The 15937-nt window shown below is 34.9% G+C and overlaps 1 protein-coding gene across 2 annotated transcripts in view; it reads right to left on the reverse strand.

Moving 5' to 3' along the window:
- CHORDC1 (cysteine and histidine rich domain containing 1) overlaps window positions 1-15937 on the reverse strand; it is a 43298-nt gene that overhangs the window by 17340 nt on the left and 10021 nt on the right. The window contains exons 5-12 of one of the 2 annotated variants that reach the window (XR_004484346.2): window positions 14452-14555; window positions 13259-13317; window positions 8940-9010; window positions 7612-7717; window positions 5799-5918; window positions 4983-5045; window positions 4548-4694; window positions 1557-1614 (exon numbers count right to left, since the gene is read on the reverse strand). Coding sequence is in view for 1 of the 2 variants with exons in the window: in XM_033431920.2 (XP_033287811.1) it covers window positions 4548-4694; window positions 4983-5045; window positions 5799-5918; window positions 7612-7717; window positions 8940-9010; window positions 13259-13317; window positions 14452-14555 (670 nt within the window). In the remaining variant the exon portion in view is untranslated. The remainder of the gene's footprint in view (window positions 1-1556; window positions 1615-4547; window positions 4695-4982; window positions 5046-5798; window positions 5919-7611; window positions 7718-8939; window positions 9011-13258; window positions 13318-14451; window positions 14556-15937) is intronic. The other variant, XM_033431920.2, reaches the window with a different exon arrangement.

The raw sequence follows: 15937 nt of genomic DNA on the forward strand, positions 1-15937 counted from the left end.
GTAAAATTTGTTCCTAGTAACTAAACACAGTGTTACTAGTTTTCCATGCTATGTGCCAGTTTTATGGAACCCACTAATTCAACTGACAGACATAAGCAGCATAAAATAGTAGTTAAGAGCACAGAACAGAAAGCCAGGTGCCTGAGTTTGAAATCTCTCCTTTACAACTCACTAGTTTTGCCACTGGGCAAGTTACTTGTGCCATAAATCAGTTTCCTTGACTGTAACAAGAGAACCTACCTCATAGGTTTGTCATGAGGATTAAGTTCATATTCATAAAACTCCTTAGAACAGTGACAGGCCCATAACAAGTGCTACGTCTTTATATTTACATGAGCCAACCAACTTATCAAGTACTGTACTAGAAAATGGGGACAAAATTGTTGGCCAAAACACAGTCAAGGTTGTATGTGGTCTATAAGAGTATACAAACATTAACAAATTAATCATATAAATAATAAATATGGAACTATAAACTGAAATGAGGAATATGAAGAAAAGGATCATAGTGTTTTCAAAAACATTAATATACTCAGCTAGTCTCATTTTTGGAGGAGGGGAAAGTACTACAGGTTCAGGGAGACTACCCTCTCCCAGGCTTAATCAGTAATCTTACTTCTATTAGCAGTCTTAAAAAAGATAATTTAAGAACTGAATCACTTGAACACTGTATCTGCTTAGTCAAAAAAGATTAACAAATAAAATTATTTTGACACATAATCTTTAAGCAACATAAAAATGTTTAAGGCTGGAAGTTTTATTTCACTTCAGTAGACATTAAACGTGGCCTACTCAATTGGAAAACTAAGAAAAGGCATTAATTAGCATTTAATAAAAATATGCTCTTTAGAAAAACTGTTTTTCAAGGAATTCTTCACAACTAAGAAGTATATAAAAACTTAAAATCAAACAACTATACAAAAAAAACCCACAAGAAAACCTTTGCAAATCCAGTATTTTAGAGATAACGCCAAATGTTTAAAGCAGCAGGTATCTATCTACACGTAAATAAAATAAGCAAGGCATGCAACAACTCCAGATAAGTTTAAGTTGTACTCGGGAAGTAAGGAAGCAATCAGGTAAAAAACCAACTTCCCACCTACCCAACAAACAAAAGAAATGAAGGAAAACACCTATTAACAAAACTTAAAAACAAGCTGGACTTAGCTTGCATTCCAGAATTGAGGCTACAGAATTATAACATAGGCAAAAATAAATATCAAATATGTATGCCAGGTCAAAATAATCTGCAATGAAACAAACCAAAAGCCCATTAACATTCTAGTACCCGACCATTAAAAAAATAATAAAAGGTTACAGACCTCATAAGTGAGCTTCTAAGCTTCCCTCCCCTCCCCCCGACCCCCCAACCCCGAACCCTTGCAGTGGAAGCACGGAACCCTAACCATTAGACCACCAGGCAATTCCCACTTTTAAGCTTTTAAGTGAATTTACTTAATATGGGTATATGTATGACATGCATTTTTGGGCTGGGCAATGACTGATTTTTTTTTTTTTTTAAAGCAAGGGGTGGTAAAGCAATAGCCAAAAGTCACCTTAAAATATTTCCAAGAACTCTTTAAGGTTCTCTTCACCCTTAGTTGGTTGAGCTGTCTAAAGAAAACCAAACACAACAAGTTTCACTTAATAAGAATTAAAATCTCTGGCATAAAATATAAATTTTAATAAAATAGATCATTGCAGTACTTTGCCAGTATATGGTTACAGCAAGAAGTTACAACATTGACCTATAGATGTCTATGATAGGTTGATTTCAATTTTTTTATATATATATATATATATATATATATATTTTTTTTTTTTTTTGTGGTACGCGGGCCTCTCATTGTTGTGGCCTCTCCCGCTGCAGAACACAGGCTCCGGACGCGCAGGCTCAGCGGCCATGGCTGAGCCCAGCCGCTCCGCGGCATGTGGGATCTTCCCGGACCGGGGCACGAACCCGTGTCCCCTGCATCGGCAGGTGGACTCTCAACCACTGTGCCACCAGGGAAGCCCTCAATTTATATTTTTAATGGCTCATAATTACTGGCTTTAATTACTACCAAAATATTAGGATAGGTCTCAAGAACTACTCTTTAAATCGTGTTCTACTAAAAACAAATGGTCAAAATTAATGTTCAGCTTTAGTTAACAGCATTGTACCAAGGCTAATTCTTAGTTTTGTAAATGTTCTACAGGTATGTAAGATTTTAACGTATAGGGAAGATTAATGTAAGTATATAAAAAATTGTACTTTTTTTGCAACTCTTCTGTAAATCTAAAATTATCTCAAAAATAAGAGGCTAAAAAGTAATAAAAGTTCAAATTCTTAGCACTTTTCTCCTTTATACTAGTAAACGTGCCAGGCAAGAAAAATGGTATTTTATGTTTCCCATGTTGAGTCAGCTGTCAGATTAGTTGACTGCTTTGCTATAGTAATTACTATGAATGCTAAGAAAGATGAAGCATTTCTAGAGAAACAACTTAATAAAGTTAATAAGCATTTTTTTGAGAGATGATATATATATATATACACACACACATATATATAAAAAGGTCAGTGCTTTGTAACTAACTCTTAGGTGAATAATACGCTTGCTTTAAATAGTTCACGGGCACATAACATATAAAGATACTGCTCAGGGGAAAAAACCTCAAGAAGGAATCATCGAAAACGGGTCTACCTAGGGCTTCCCTGGTGGCACAGTGGTTGAGAGTCCACCTGCCGATGCAAGGGACACGGGTCCGTGCGCCCGTCCGGGAAGATCCCACATGCCACGGAGCGGCTAGGCCCATGAGCCATGGTCACTGAGCCTGCGCGTCCGGAGCCTGTGCTCTGCAACGGGAGAGGCCACAGCAGTGAGAGGCCCGCGTACCCCCACACACACAAAAAAAGGGTCTACTAATCATTACCTCAAATCGAATCAATTATCAATTATCAATCCTTTCCCCTAACAATATACAAGGTTTCATGTCTCCAAATGAACACACGTTCCAAAATTATGAAAGATAACTTTAAAAAATTTAAATACAACCCCAAGTACTAGAAACATATACTCTATTTGAGTCCAATCTTCACTGCAAAAATTTCTTGCCATGGTATTTTAGTGTCATGAAAAGCTGGCTGCCAATTTTTCTGTCTTTATACATAACGCAGCTAAACCGTTTAAGAATTATATAACTACATCTAATAATTACCTGTTAAGGGTAGTAGACTGAGATATGCTACTAACTAAAATTGCACTTATGCAAACTTTTCTGTATAAGAAGTCCATTAATACCAAGAAAAGAAAAACACTCAAGGAGCTTAAGAAAATAATCATTTTAATCTATATAAACATAATTCACACCCAAACGTATTAAGTTCTGCCAGAGTTTCGGCTTTCATAACACGTCTTAATATCAGTTTTCTTTGTGAGCTCTGCACTGCCTCAAAAAGTAACTATCCTTTAATGACTTCAATTAGCATAAACAATCTAATTCTGTGATACCTATATTTAATCAAATACAATATATAATCATATTGTATCACCTAGAATTGTCAAGCTGTTCATGAAAGCCTTAAAAAAAAAAACCTCCAAAAGAATAAGCTATTTTGTTTATTTAACATGTAGTAACTGTCATAAAGCAAAGCTTAAATATTTACTTTTCTGATATCCTGATGTATTTCCATAAGCCTTTTAGTCAACAACTTTACAAACACTTTTCCATCAGGGAGGCCAGATCTTTGTAACTAATAAAAGATTCTAAGAGGGTGTAGGCTATAAATTAGGTACAATTCAGTCATAACACCATACAAAGACCTTATAAATAGTCAGGAAAAAGATGTTTAACATTATTGCTTAGTCTCATAAAATGGTTAATTTTAACCAAATTGATACCTTTATACTCTTATTTATAATGTTTCCTATACTCTTAAATCATACTGCTTAGCCAGTTATATAGGTACTGATGCAATTTTTAATCCAATTAGTTGTAAATGAATTGAAATTTGTTAATCAATACATATATTCCCCGTTACTACTTACTACACTACCTCAAGTTAATCCCCCCACAAAACATAATTGATGAGTGGAAAAAGCAATGCAGAGCTTCATCTCTTTCTTAAAGATTTTCAAGTATCATAGGAACACAAACTCATGAATAAACTAATTAAAAATTTGACATTCCATCTTGCTTTACTAATTACAGGATAAAAGAAAGAAATGTAAAAACAAATGCTTCTTTACATTTCTCTGATTAACATAATATACTACGAAATGCTGTAACTGTTGTGAGCTATTTTCTAGCTGCTTCAAGTATAAGACACAACTACAGTTCTATTAGTGAGGAGAAATGAATAATCAGTCTTAGGTAACTCAAAAGGGATATGGGAGGCACAAAAAGATAAACTGACTTTGGCTTGGACCTACTGTAGACCCTGAAATGCCAGATTCATTATCAACAACAACAACAACAACAAGAAAACAAGAGTACAGCAGCAAGCCACCACTTCACCACATATTAAGGATTCTGAAATAGTCAATAACTTTCTTTTCCTTCTCAACTCATTCTGTTGTATCTTCTTTTTGTTTTTCCTGGTTTTTGGCTGCAGGCAGTTCAAGGCTTGCCCATTGCATAGGTTCAGCTTTTCTCATGGTAATTTCAATCTTTGTTGCAGTCATAGTTACATAACTTCGCTTTACATCAATCACCTGCAACATATCAAAGAGAATTACAGTACACCTGGGTGCTTTTATTAGTTTTAGAGGCAAGTAGGTTGAAACAATAAACAAGATTTCATGTCTATGCCTATGCCTATTGCTAAGAGTCAAACTTCCAAGCTTCTAAGGCCATTTCTATCCCTAGTTTAAACTTTTTGGTAAGAAATAATGGTAAGTTATATATACACTTTGCATCAATGCTTACTAAAGTACTGTCTTTTATTATACAATGGTATTTTAAGTATTAAGAAAAAATTCTGCTGGATTCATAATACTTACACCCCATAATTTCACATTTTGATGAAATTCCTTCTCTCCTTCAAATACAATGTGCACATTTAACTGAAAAAGAAAAAGTTGATTAATTGATCAAAACCAAAGTAAAGACTTATGATATAAAACACTGATTATAAAAATAAGAAGATACTGATAAAAATCATTTAAGCTATTTTAAGGAATTACCAATATTGTACTTTTTTTAATTTGGAAAAACCATTAACCATTTTTAAACCATTAAAAAACCAATAGTGTACTTTTTTTATTTGAAAAAACCATTAATTATCAATACTATACTTTTTTAATTTGAAAAAACCAAGAAAAATTAACTTGGAGTTTCATATTGAGAATTAAGTTCCATTATTATTTGATATTCTAAGCTACTACAGTATCTCCATGCTTCAGAAATAACTACTATGCAGAAACCTTCACTTAAAGTAGTTTCTGTGAAAGTAATTTCAAACTAATTTTCAAATGGGGAAAATTAAAAGATCTTAAAAACAGCTCAAACAAGATCAATATTTTATAACACATTAACATTAATAATAATGTATAATTTTTACTCAAAGATATTTAGTGGGGCTTCCCTGGTGGCGCAGTGGTTGAGAGTCCGCCTGCCAACGCAGGGGACACGGGTTCGTGCCCCGGTCCGGGAAGATCCCACATGCCGCGGAGCAGCTGGGCCCATGAGCCATGGCCACTGAGCCTGCGCGTCCGGAGCCTGTGCTCCGCAGCGGGAGAGGCCACAGCAGTGAGAGGCCCGTGTACCGCAAAAAAAACAAAACAAAACAAAAAAAGAAAGATATTTAGCGTACTTACCAATGTACTATTTGCTACTACTTGACTAAGTTCCGGAAGTGAATTTTTAGCATATACTGAAATGGTGACTTCACCCCCAGTCTGATGCCAGTCATGTCTACATGGAACAACCTTTTTCCCCTGTAATGTAAGAGAAACTTTATGAATTTACAAAGTGCCACATAATTAACCTCTTAAAAAGAGTAATTTGACCCATCTAAATTGAGAACAAAAATACCACACAAAACTGAGCCCTTAATGCTTTTAAGCACAAACAACTTCTAAAGCTCCCATCAAGAAGTTAAACCAATAAAATAAAATACAAACAATCTTATAGTTTTATGATTTGAAAACACACTTTTGAAGACTGAAGTGAAAAACACATTTGCTTAGCAGGATAAACCAGACAACATCTTAACGTCATGCATAAGAACTTTCCATTTATTTTCTACAAACTGAAATTTGGGAAAAATAATTGATTAGTTATAACTATCTGTTGTTGTTATTGAATACTTTCCTCTCATAATAACATGCAAAAAAGGGTGAGAATTTGTGGAAGTAATCTTTTGATTACTATTATGAAAATATTATTACCTATGAGTGATACACTGCTATAACAATAACTATCTGAAAGACAAATTATGATTTGTTCTATAACTGAGGGTAATTTAATGCAGGAAACTGCGAGACACTACTGTTTTAAAAAGTAGTATTTATATATTCGTACAATTACACTAACTGAATTTAAATTACTTATATGACTTACATTTTTTTGCCCTTAGCCACCTGGCTTAGACACTCAATACTCGATAACTACATGCATTAAAAAATAACAAAAAATGTGTTTCATCAAGGATCATACTATGAAAACTTTTGTGCATAAAACATTTTATTTTTTCAAACCAAAACTTTCAAACTTTTGAACCTTGGAGAAAATACAGGGAGATTTCACTTTTTACTAATAAAACATTCCTAGAAGTTTTGTGGCAGATAAATTATTATAACTGTATAAATGTATTAATGGATACATTTATAATACCTAAACCCATGTGTTATTAAAAAGCAGAAACTATAAAATATGCAAATGTAGGCTAAATGAATTCCTAAAGTAATTTGAACATAAAGACACACATACTGAAAAGGTTCATTGTCTTGAGGTTATCAGTGCCAATACAGCACATAAAACTAATTTAAGATACATTAATAATAGCCAACAAACGTTTATTTAGCAAATAATTGCTTGCCTTCTTACAATTTAATGGGATTTTGGGGGATTATTTACACAGACACAAGTCTTTTTAAAATACTGTTAGGGAAGTAGGTACTGATGCTTTCTCTTCTCTTTTGATAAATTTCCTGGTAGCAAGCAGAGGCTTTCAAAACAATCCCAATAAAACAAGTGTGCAATCCTTCTCTTCGGCCACTAAGAGTATTTGTACATCTGTATATGGTTGAATGATGTTAAGTGGCCAAAAGAGAATCAGAAGTCTAAATGATTAATAACATCAAATGACCAGAAAAGTGATTTTTAAAAAACAAAAACTGGGAACAAGGTATGGAATTACAGAAAAACATGCTTCAGTTTAGGCTAGCTTAACTATTTCACAAAAACCTACATATTTGCATCAACATACATAATGGCTATTTTGATCAAAGAGCAGTGCTTTGAGAGAGCTTGACTCAGATTAACTTCAGTTTTTAGGCTCATCAAACTTTACTGTGTGACGGAGAGAAAAACTTGTTTTTTTAAATCTAAAGACAGAATGATCTCAAATCTCTTCAAAATGACTCAGATAAATACACTCCAATAAGCTGTTTTTAAAATGCTACTTACAGCATCCTTTTTAGTCCACGTGTGTTTCCCTGTTGTACAGCCCTCTTGGGCTAAGAATGTATTAAAATCAGAAGTTTTTCTTCTACAACAGCTCCAATATTTCATCCTGTAAATTATTATAGAAAAACTTCAGCAATAAAATCTCACAATCAAGTTCAGAAGTTTTAAGTGATAAGTGACTTAACCAAAAAAGAAGTAAGTGTGTAACTTTAGTATCTTACAAGTGTCTAAATTACTAAACAATTTAAAACTGCCAGAAGACTATGAGAACCTACTGTATAGCACAGGGAACTCTACTCAATGCTCTGTGGTGACCTAAACAGGAAGGAAATCCAAAAAAGAGAGGATATATGTATACGTACGGCTGATTCACTTTGCTGTACAGTAGAAACTGGCACAATATTATAAAGCAACTACACAAAAGTTAAAAACAAAAAACAAAAAACCAAAACAACACCCCCCGCCCTTCCCCCCCCCAAAAAACCTTAAAAAACTACCAGAAGACTAAAGTTAAAACCAGAATGCCATTTAGTATAGCAGTTTTGGAGTTCCTGAGTGAAGATGCTTAAAACCATCACAAAATCCAAAATCAGCTTTTCACTGATAGTTTACACTCCAGTTTCCTCATGAAGCTACCATGAAGTGGTATGACCAAAGATAGAATACGTTCGTATTTTAATAAACCAGCAAAGTGAGAACGTGCAAACAACCTAAAAATAACTGTTTACACAACCTATGATGGTCAAGCCCAAAGTAGGTGAAATCCACTATTATTTACTTGAGAAAAATCTAACACTGGAAGACAAAAATTACAGTAAAACTTTGGGTTTGAGTCCTGAAGAATATGGAAACAGAGTGGAAGATTTTAATACAGTACTGCGTTTCTATAAACTACAGCATAATATACTGAGAGGCTCTCAACTGAGAGCTGTGGGAAAGTATGGGTTTTCTCAGATGCCACAGTGTTGATGTCTTAGTGTCCCAGGGCCCAAAATTCCAAATGTCCTACAATGCACAGCACGGTCCTTCAAAGAAAAAAAAAAAAACCAAAAAACACCTGTTCAGCTCAAACAGAAAGTATCACACTGTAATAGAAGGGAATACAGAAAAAACATGAGGTTTGAATCACAACAGCCACTTCACTATAATTTTGTTTCAGTTTTCCCAGGTGTAAAAAGAAGACAAAACCCACATTTCTAGGTTATTGTAAAAATTATATGACAATGTAAGTAAAATACCTAATATTGCTGCATGGCATTTAATGTTTGAAGGCATATTAACATTTCTAACATCTACCATAAAGTTTTAATTAGCCTGGTATAAGTTACCCTTCATGGAAAATAGGTACTCCAGAATGATATACACAGACTTCTTCTAGACTCTGTGGACCCTGATATGTCTAAAAGAGAAAAAGAGACAAAAAATTAGTTTCACATCTCAGTGTTACATTTCACATGTATTTGCAAGTACTGGTGACCTCTATGAACTATGAAAATGCCCAAGAGATAACAATTACCTAGAACATTCATAAATTCACCTCAGGCCATTCCAATAAGGAATGAAAAATGATTCCTTTTTGGATATGCTTAAGTTTCAGTTCCCTGTGAAAAAGGCAAATATAAAAGTAGGCAAAAGGATGTATTCAGATACTTTCAGACTTTTGCATATGAGGACACACCCAAACACATTCAGGTATGTTCTATAAATTTACAGAACAATATTGAAACCAAGAGATTAGTACTCTCATCAGAAATACAGTTATAGGATGATTTATGTGCATAGTAAACTCTGTGTGAACATTATGAATTAAAATGGAAAATCTAATAAGCAATTCTGGAAGTCCCAGATGATGATTTCTTTTTCCTATGAAGCGTAAAATGAGCTGCAGACCTATATATATATCCAGGGTTTGTCTGGAAGATCCGGGCCCCATTGCTGCTGTAGATGAAGGCTCTACAGATGAATTCACAAAAAGTTATGTTAATAAAACATAGATGCAGCCAATAGTATATTTTCTGTCTATTTTGGTATTTACAGCAACCACCCTACAGTTAGAGAAAATAGAATTCTGTACATTTACTTTTTGTAAATTCAAATTACGGGGTGTGTGTACCTCCTGAAGATATTCCATAGGCACACAAAACTCAGTATGTTAGATTCTGAACTTACACCACTATTGCCCCCCAAACCTCCTACTCTTCTTCCCATCTTATTTGATGGCACCATATCCACTCAGTCTCTCAAAGCAAAAATTCTGTAAGTTCTCTTCAGTTTCTCTTTACCCTCTACCCACATGTAGTCTATCACAAAATCCTGTCAATCTGACTTAAAAATATCTATCAGTTTAATTTGCTAAACTTCCTCATGATCACTAGCAGATTTTAGGCAATGAAACTATGCTAAAAGATTCTAATTAATTTCTCTGCCTTCAATTTCTGGACTCTACTACCTAATTAAAACACGTATCACTCTCTTGTTTAAAGTCCTTTAATTACATCTACCTCACACCATATACAATAATCAGTTCCAGCTCGTTTGCACATTTAAATGTGCCTCTATATATGAGAAAATACTCATGGCCCTAAAATAAACAGATATCTTAAATAGGATATAGAAAGCCCTAGTCATAAAGGAAAAGATGAACAAGTTGAATTTCATTAAAATTGAAGAGACTCTGTTTATCAAAAGCCATTAAAGCCATTAAGACAGTGAAAAGGTATATAGCCTCTCGGACAAAGGACCTGTAGCTAAAACATATAAAGAATTCCTAAAATCATTAAGAAAATGTCAATTTAATAGAAAAACAGATAAAAAAGATTTTGGACATGTCACAAAACAGGATATCCAAATGGCCATAAACATACAAAAAGGCAGTCAACATCATTATCAGGAAAGTGCAAACTAAAACCACAATGGGTGGCTTCCCTGGTGGCGCAGTGGTTGAGAGTCCGCCTGCCGATGCAGGGGACATGGGTTCGTGCCCCAGTCCGGGAAGATCCCACATGCCGCGGAGCGGCTGGGTCCGTGAGCCATGGCCGCTGGGCCTGCGCGTCCAGAGCCTGTGCTCCGCAACGGGAGAGGCCGCAACAGTGAGAGGCCCGCGTACCACAAAAACAAAAAACAAAAAAACCACAATGGGAACATTCCACATCCACCAGAATGGATAAAATATAAAAGACTGATATTACAAAGTGTTACCAAGGTGTAGAACAAAAGGAACCAGCCTAATATATTGCTGGTAAGAGCGTAAATACAACCACTTTGTAAAACTATGTGCGAGTATGTTAAAGCTAAACACACACACACACACACACACACACACACACACACTCTGAATCAGCAACACCATTTCTAGTCATATACTTAAAAGAAATGTGTACATGTATCCTAAAAGTCATGCACAAAAATGTTCACAGTAACATTAATCAAAAAACTTTATAGGACAGTAGAAAGGATAAATTGATTGGTACATTCAAACAATGGCATGTTTTAAAGCAATGAAAATGAACAAATTACAGCTACATGAAACCAAGATAACCAACATTTTATTAAGCAAAGGAGGACAGACACGAGTACCTGTTCCATGATTCTATTTACAGTAAGTTCAGAAGTAGGCAAAACTAATCTATGTTGATAGAAAAAAGAGGTTACCTTTGGGAGAGGAAATAATGAATGAGAGGAAGCATAAGGAAGGCTCTGCTTTGTGAAAATCCCTTATGCTTATATAGAATTAACATATTTATATATATTTAATGTTATATTTCAATGAAAAAACTTAAAAAAAAATTTCTTCAATGGCCAGCATGACCTAAAGTAAGGTTTTGAGCAGTATAAAAGCCTTTCAGGATCTAGACCCTACTTATCTCTTTTAATCTCAACTTTACATCAGCAAATTTTGTACCACTGTTATTGACTATTTTTTGTTTTCTGTATATTACTGCTGTCACCTCTGCTTGGGATATCCTTTCCCTTTTTGTCCATTTATAGAACTGCCATTCACTTCTCAAAGTTCATCTAGGATACCTTTGCTCTGATCTTCCTCCATTACCCTACCACTTGCACGATATCTCCCTCACCCCAAGAATTAATCATTCTCTTTTATCTACTACTTCTACCTTATACACATGTGAATGCATTCATATTTCCATCTCTAAATGAGCAAGGTGACGTCATATTTAACATGAAGGAAGACTGCAAACCTGCCCCCAACCCTAACTCCATTTTCTCCTTCTCAGTTAATGGTGCACAAATCACCTAGATCAGGGGTCCCCAATCCCCAGGACTCGGACTGGTAGCAGCCTGCGGCCTGTTAGGAACCGGGCCGCACAGCAGGAAGTGAGCGGAGCTTCATGTGCCGCTCCCCATCGCTCATGTTACTGCTTGAACCATCCCCCCTGCCTCCACTCCGGTCCGTGGAAAAACTGTCTTCCACGAAACCAGTCCCGGGTGCCAAATAGGTTGGGAACCGCTGACCTAGATGCTTCACTTCCAGTTTATTAGCAAGTCCTGCTAATACTTCCAAATATCATCCATTCCACACGTGTTTGTCATGTGCCAGGCATTGTTCTAAGCACTCAAGACACAGCAAAGAGAAAACAAATAACATTCTTTCCTTTTAAACCTTAGTTCAAAAGGGGAAGGGAAGGGAAAGTTAGATGGGATAGAGCATAAGCAAAATAAATATGTAAAACAAATAGTGTGTAATAAGGTGGTAAGTGCTGTGGAGAAAAAAGGAGAGTATGGAATGTTGGAGGGTGTGTAATATTATATTGAGTAGGCAGAAAGAAGCCTCACTGAGATGTCTGAATACATCCTACATTTAACCACTTCTCAAAAACATATCCTAATGCCTGGTCTCCAGAGTAGCACCCTAGCTGGTTTTCCTTCCCGATTCCACTCCTGCCCCATTAAATTTGCCACTTATCAGCCAAAGACATCTTTTTCAAAGCCCCTCCTTAAACAGACAATGGCTTCCTATTACACTTAGAATAAAGCCCAAACCCCTCACTGTAGCTTATAAGGACGGACCTCCATAATCTTGCCTGCCTCTCATACTCCCTACTTTCGCACGCTTATCAAGCCCCCACTGACCTTTCTCATGATTTCTCGAGTAGCCAAGTTCTAATGCCTCTACACATACTACTCCCACATCTACTCCACGGTTTACATAACTCATCTGCTACATTCTTCAGAATTCTGATTTAGTGTCACCATATCAGAAAGGACTTCCCTGACAAGTGCACTTAAATACTTTTACTCTATCTCCTTGTCTGCTTAATTTTCTTCAAGTCTACCTAAATTCACAGCATTTAAAAACTTGTTATCCTTCCCCCAAAATAAGAATATCAGCTCCCTAAGAACAGAGATTTTGCTTTATTTAATACTATATTCCCAGCCCCTAAAACAATGTCTGGCACATAGTAAGTGTTCAGTAAATGCTGACTGAATTAGAACTATTTATTCCCATGATCTATTAGACACGGTGCTCCTTAGAGACAGTCTCTTATCCATGTTAATAGCCCTGCTCCATGGAATAGTGCCCAACACATAAAAGACACCCAAATGTTTGTCTAATTAAGTCAATTACTCTCTTTTCTCAAAGGTAAAAATTTACTTCCATGACACAAACAAATTTTACAGTATATACCTTTGAACACCCTCCATTTTTACATGAGGTTCCAATCTTAATTTCATCACTGTCTTCTTCTACAACAAAGAAAAAAACCAAAATAGAAACATTAAAATAGAAGTTTACTGTAGTGCTATTCTTAAAAAGTAAACTATTCCATAACACAAGTATTTAATAAAATAATCTAAATACAAAAAAACCTGATTTTTAAAATTTTAGATAACTAAGTTTTCTGTGTGACCTTTCATGTAATACACTTAAAAGCTAATAAGAAACCAACTACCATGAGTAAGTCTTGCCTATATCCCCAAACTGATATATGACATGACACATTTCTATCCTGCAATGCAAGACTATATCCAATAACTTAACCTTATGTAAAAGAGAAATCATGAAAGGGTTTTTTCCCCAGATACCAGGTGTAGGTCAGAGAATACTGAATATATTTTATATCACGCACAATGAAACATTTACAACTATCAAAAAATTTTAACTCACTGTTAAAAAGTAATGAGTAATAGAAGAAAAAATTTTTAATTAACAGGTTCTCATTTTTATTAAAGACAAAATGGAATAATCCACATATTCATTTTGTGGTTTTACCAGCATTCAGTAAACAAAAATCAAAAATAAGTTCTTTACTACAACGTACTCCTTTTTTTTTTTTAATTGGGGTATAATTGCTTTACAATATTGTGTTAGTTTCCGTTGTACAATGAAGAGAACCAGCTGTATGTATACATATATCCCCTCCCTCTTGGACCTCCCTCCCGCCCCCCTCAATCCTATCTATCTAGGTCACCACAGAGCACCAAGCTGAGCTCCCTACGCTATACAGCAGGTTCCCACTAGCTATCTGTTTTACACATGGCAGTGGACATATGTCAATCCCAATCTCCCAATTCATCCCCTATCTCCGTCTGAGTCTACACGTCCATTCCCTACGTCTGCGTCTCTATTCCCACCCTGCAAATAGGTTCATCTGTACCATTTTTCTAGATTCCAAATATACGCGTTAATATACGATATTTTTCTCTTTCTGACTTACTTCACTCTGTATGACAGTCTCTAGGTCCATCCATGTCTCTACAAATATGCTACAATGTACTACTTTTTCGCATTTACATACAGTAAACTACACTGCTCCTATCTCTTTTAGATAATTGGTTAATTGAACAGAAAAAATTACAAAATATAAAACAAAATCTTACCTTTCTTATTTTCTTCATTCCCCGATGATAGTTTAAGTTTATCAAGTGCTTGTTTTAGGGAGGCAGATATTTTTAATTCCAAATTTGTCATTGGTTCATCCGGGCTGGAGAATTTGGAAACTTTATTACCATTACTGATGTACCAAAATATTTCTTTGTACTAAAAATATACTTAAGGCTCTACTTACGATACGCCAAATGCCTTGTCAATCAAGGTTTTCTCTTTAAAAAGTATTTTACAATAACTGCTATTAATACAGCTACATTTCTAAGTCTTAGCAGAAAAAGTTCTGATATTAAATATCAAATAATCATGCTATTGTCAACACATTAAATTATTAATCAGTAGGGCTAATGGGAAGGAAGTAAAGAGTAAGAATACAAATTTGTTAAGATGAGCAACTCCAAGGAAGGGACTGCGAAGTACCTTTACATTCCATGCCTAAGCAAAACACTGAGCATGTAATAGGCAATAAACAGGTACTAAGTGAATCCATATCCCTACTGGTAGAGATAGTTCACTTTATGTGGACACTAGTATATGCATCTATAAATTCAGATACGGTTATATCACAAGGCAGTTTTAGCAGGGTTAAAAAAACAGTAACAACAATGTCCCCTAACATTTCACAATGGTTTAGTGTTATATGTACAATCTGGTTAAGGCACTCAATATGTGTTAAGAATACTAATAAATGTAACAATAAAACTGAAAATCCTAGATTATTTATTCTACATCCTTAATGAAAAACCTACTGATATAGGAGGCACTAACAAAGTACACAAAAACCTATATCCTCTGTCTCTACAATACTATCTAATGAATTTACGATAAAATATTTAATTTCTCTCACTTTCTCTTAAGTGAAATTAGTAGCCCATAATTTTAAAAAAAATTAACTCATCCTGTCAATTATAGTAGACTCCACTATAATATTTAATAATGAGCCACGCCAAAATTCTTGGCTTTTTCTGACATTTTTTTTCCCATTGGCAAATCAGCCTGTAAGGCATTTGATAAAATTTCTCATGGTATGAATAAGCTGGATATAGAATAAAATCATCCTAAGTAGTTTGGTTTAAAAGAGAAAATAAACATGAGAAAGTCTCTTTGGGTTCTTATCTTGGTCGGGTATAATTCAAGATGCTATAAATTTATTTACATAAGATCAATAAAGCAAAAGCTGGGAAAATCATGAGTCCACAGTGTGAATAAAAATATCAACAAAGGCCATGTTTGAGGCCAAAAACCATCTGTTTTTTTAAGTCCTGTATTTTGGTTCTAAAACAATTCAATACTCAAGTGCAATATGAAGACGACCTGGTGTACCCAACATGCATGTGTGGGATTGTAAAATAGTCTCTAGTGGATCAGGAGGTGAGTATGAAGTACCTGTGTAATTCTACTGCAAAATGACCAAAAGCTATTTTAAAAGTACTTTAACAAATATGCCATGTAAATTGAATACATTAAAAACTGATCAGT

Source organism: Orcinus orca, chromosome 8 (assembly GCF_937001465.1).
Source record: "Orcinus orca chromosome 8, mOrcOrc1.1, whole genome shotgun sequence".
NCBI lineage: Eukaryota > Metazoa > Chordata > Mammalia > Artiodactyla > Delphinidae > Orcinus > Orcinus orca.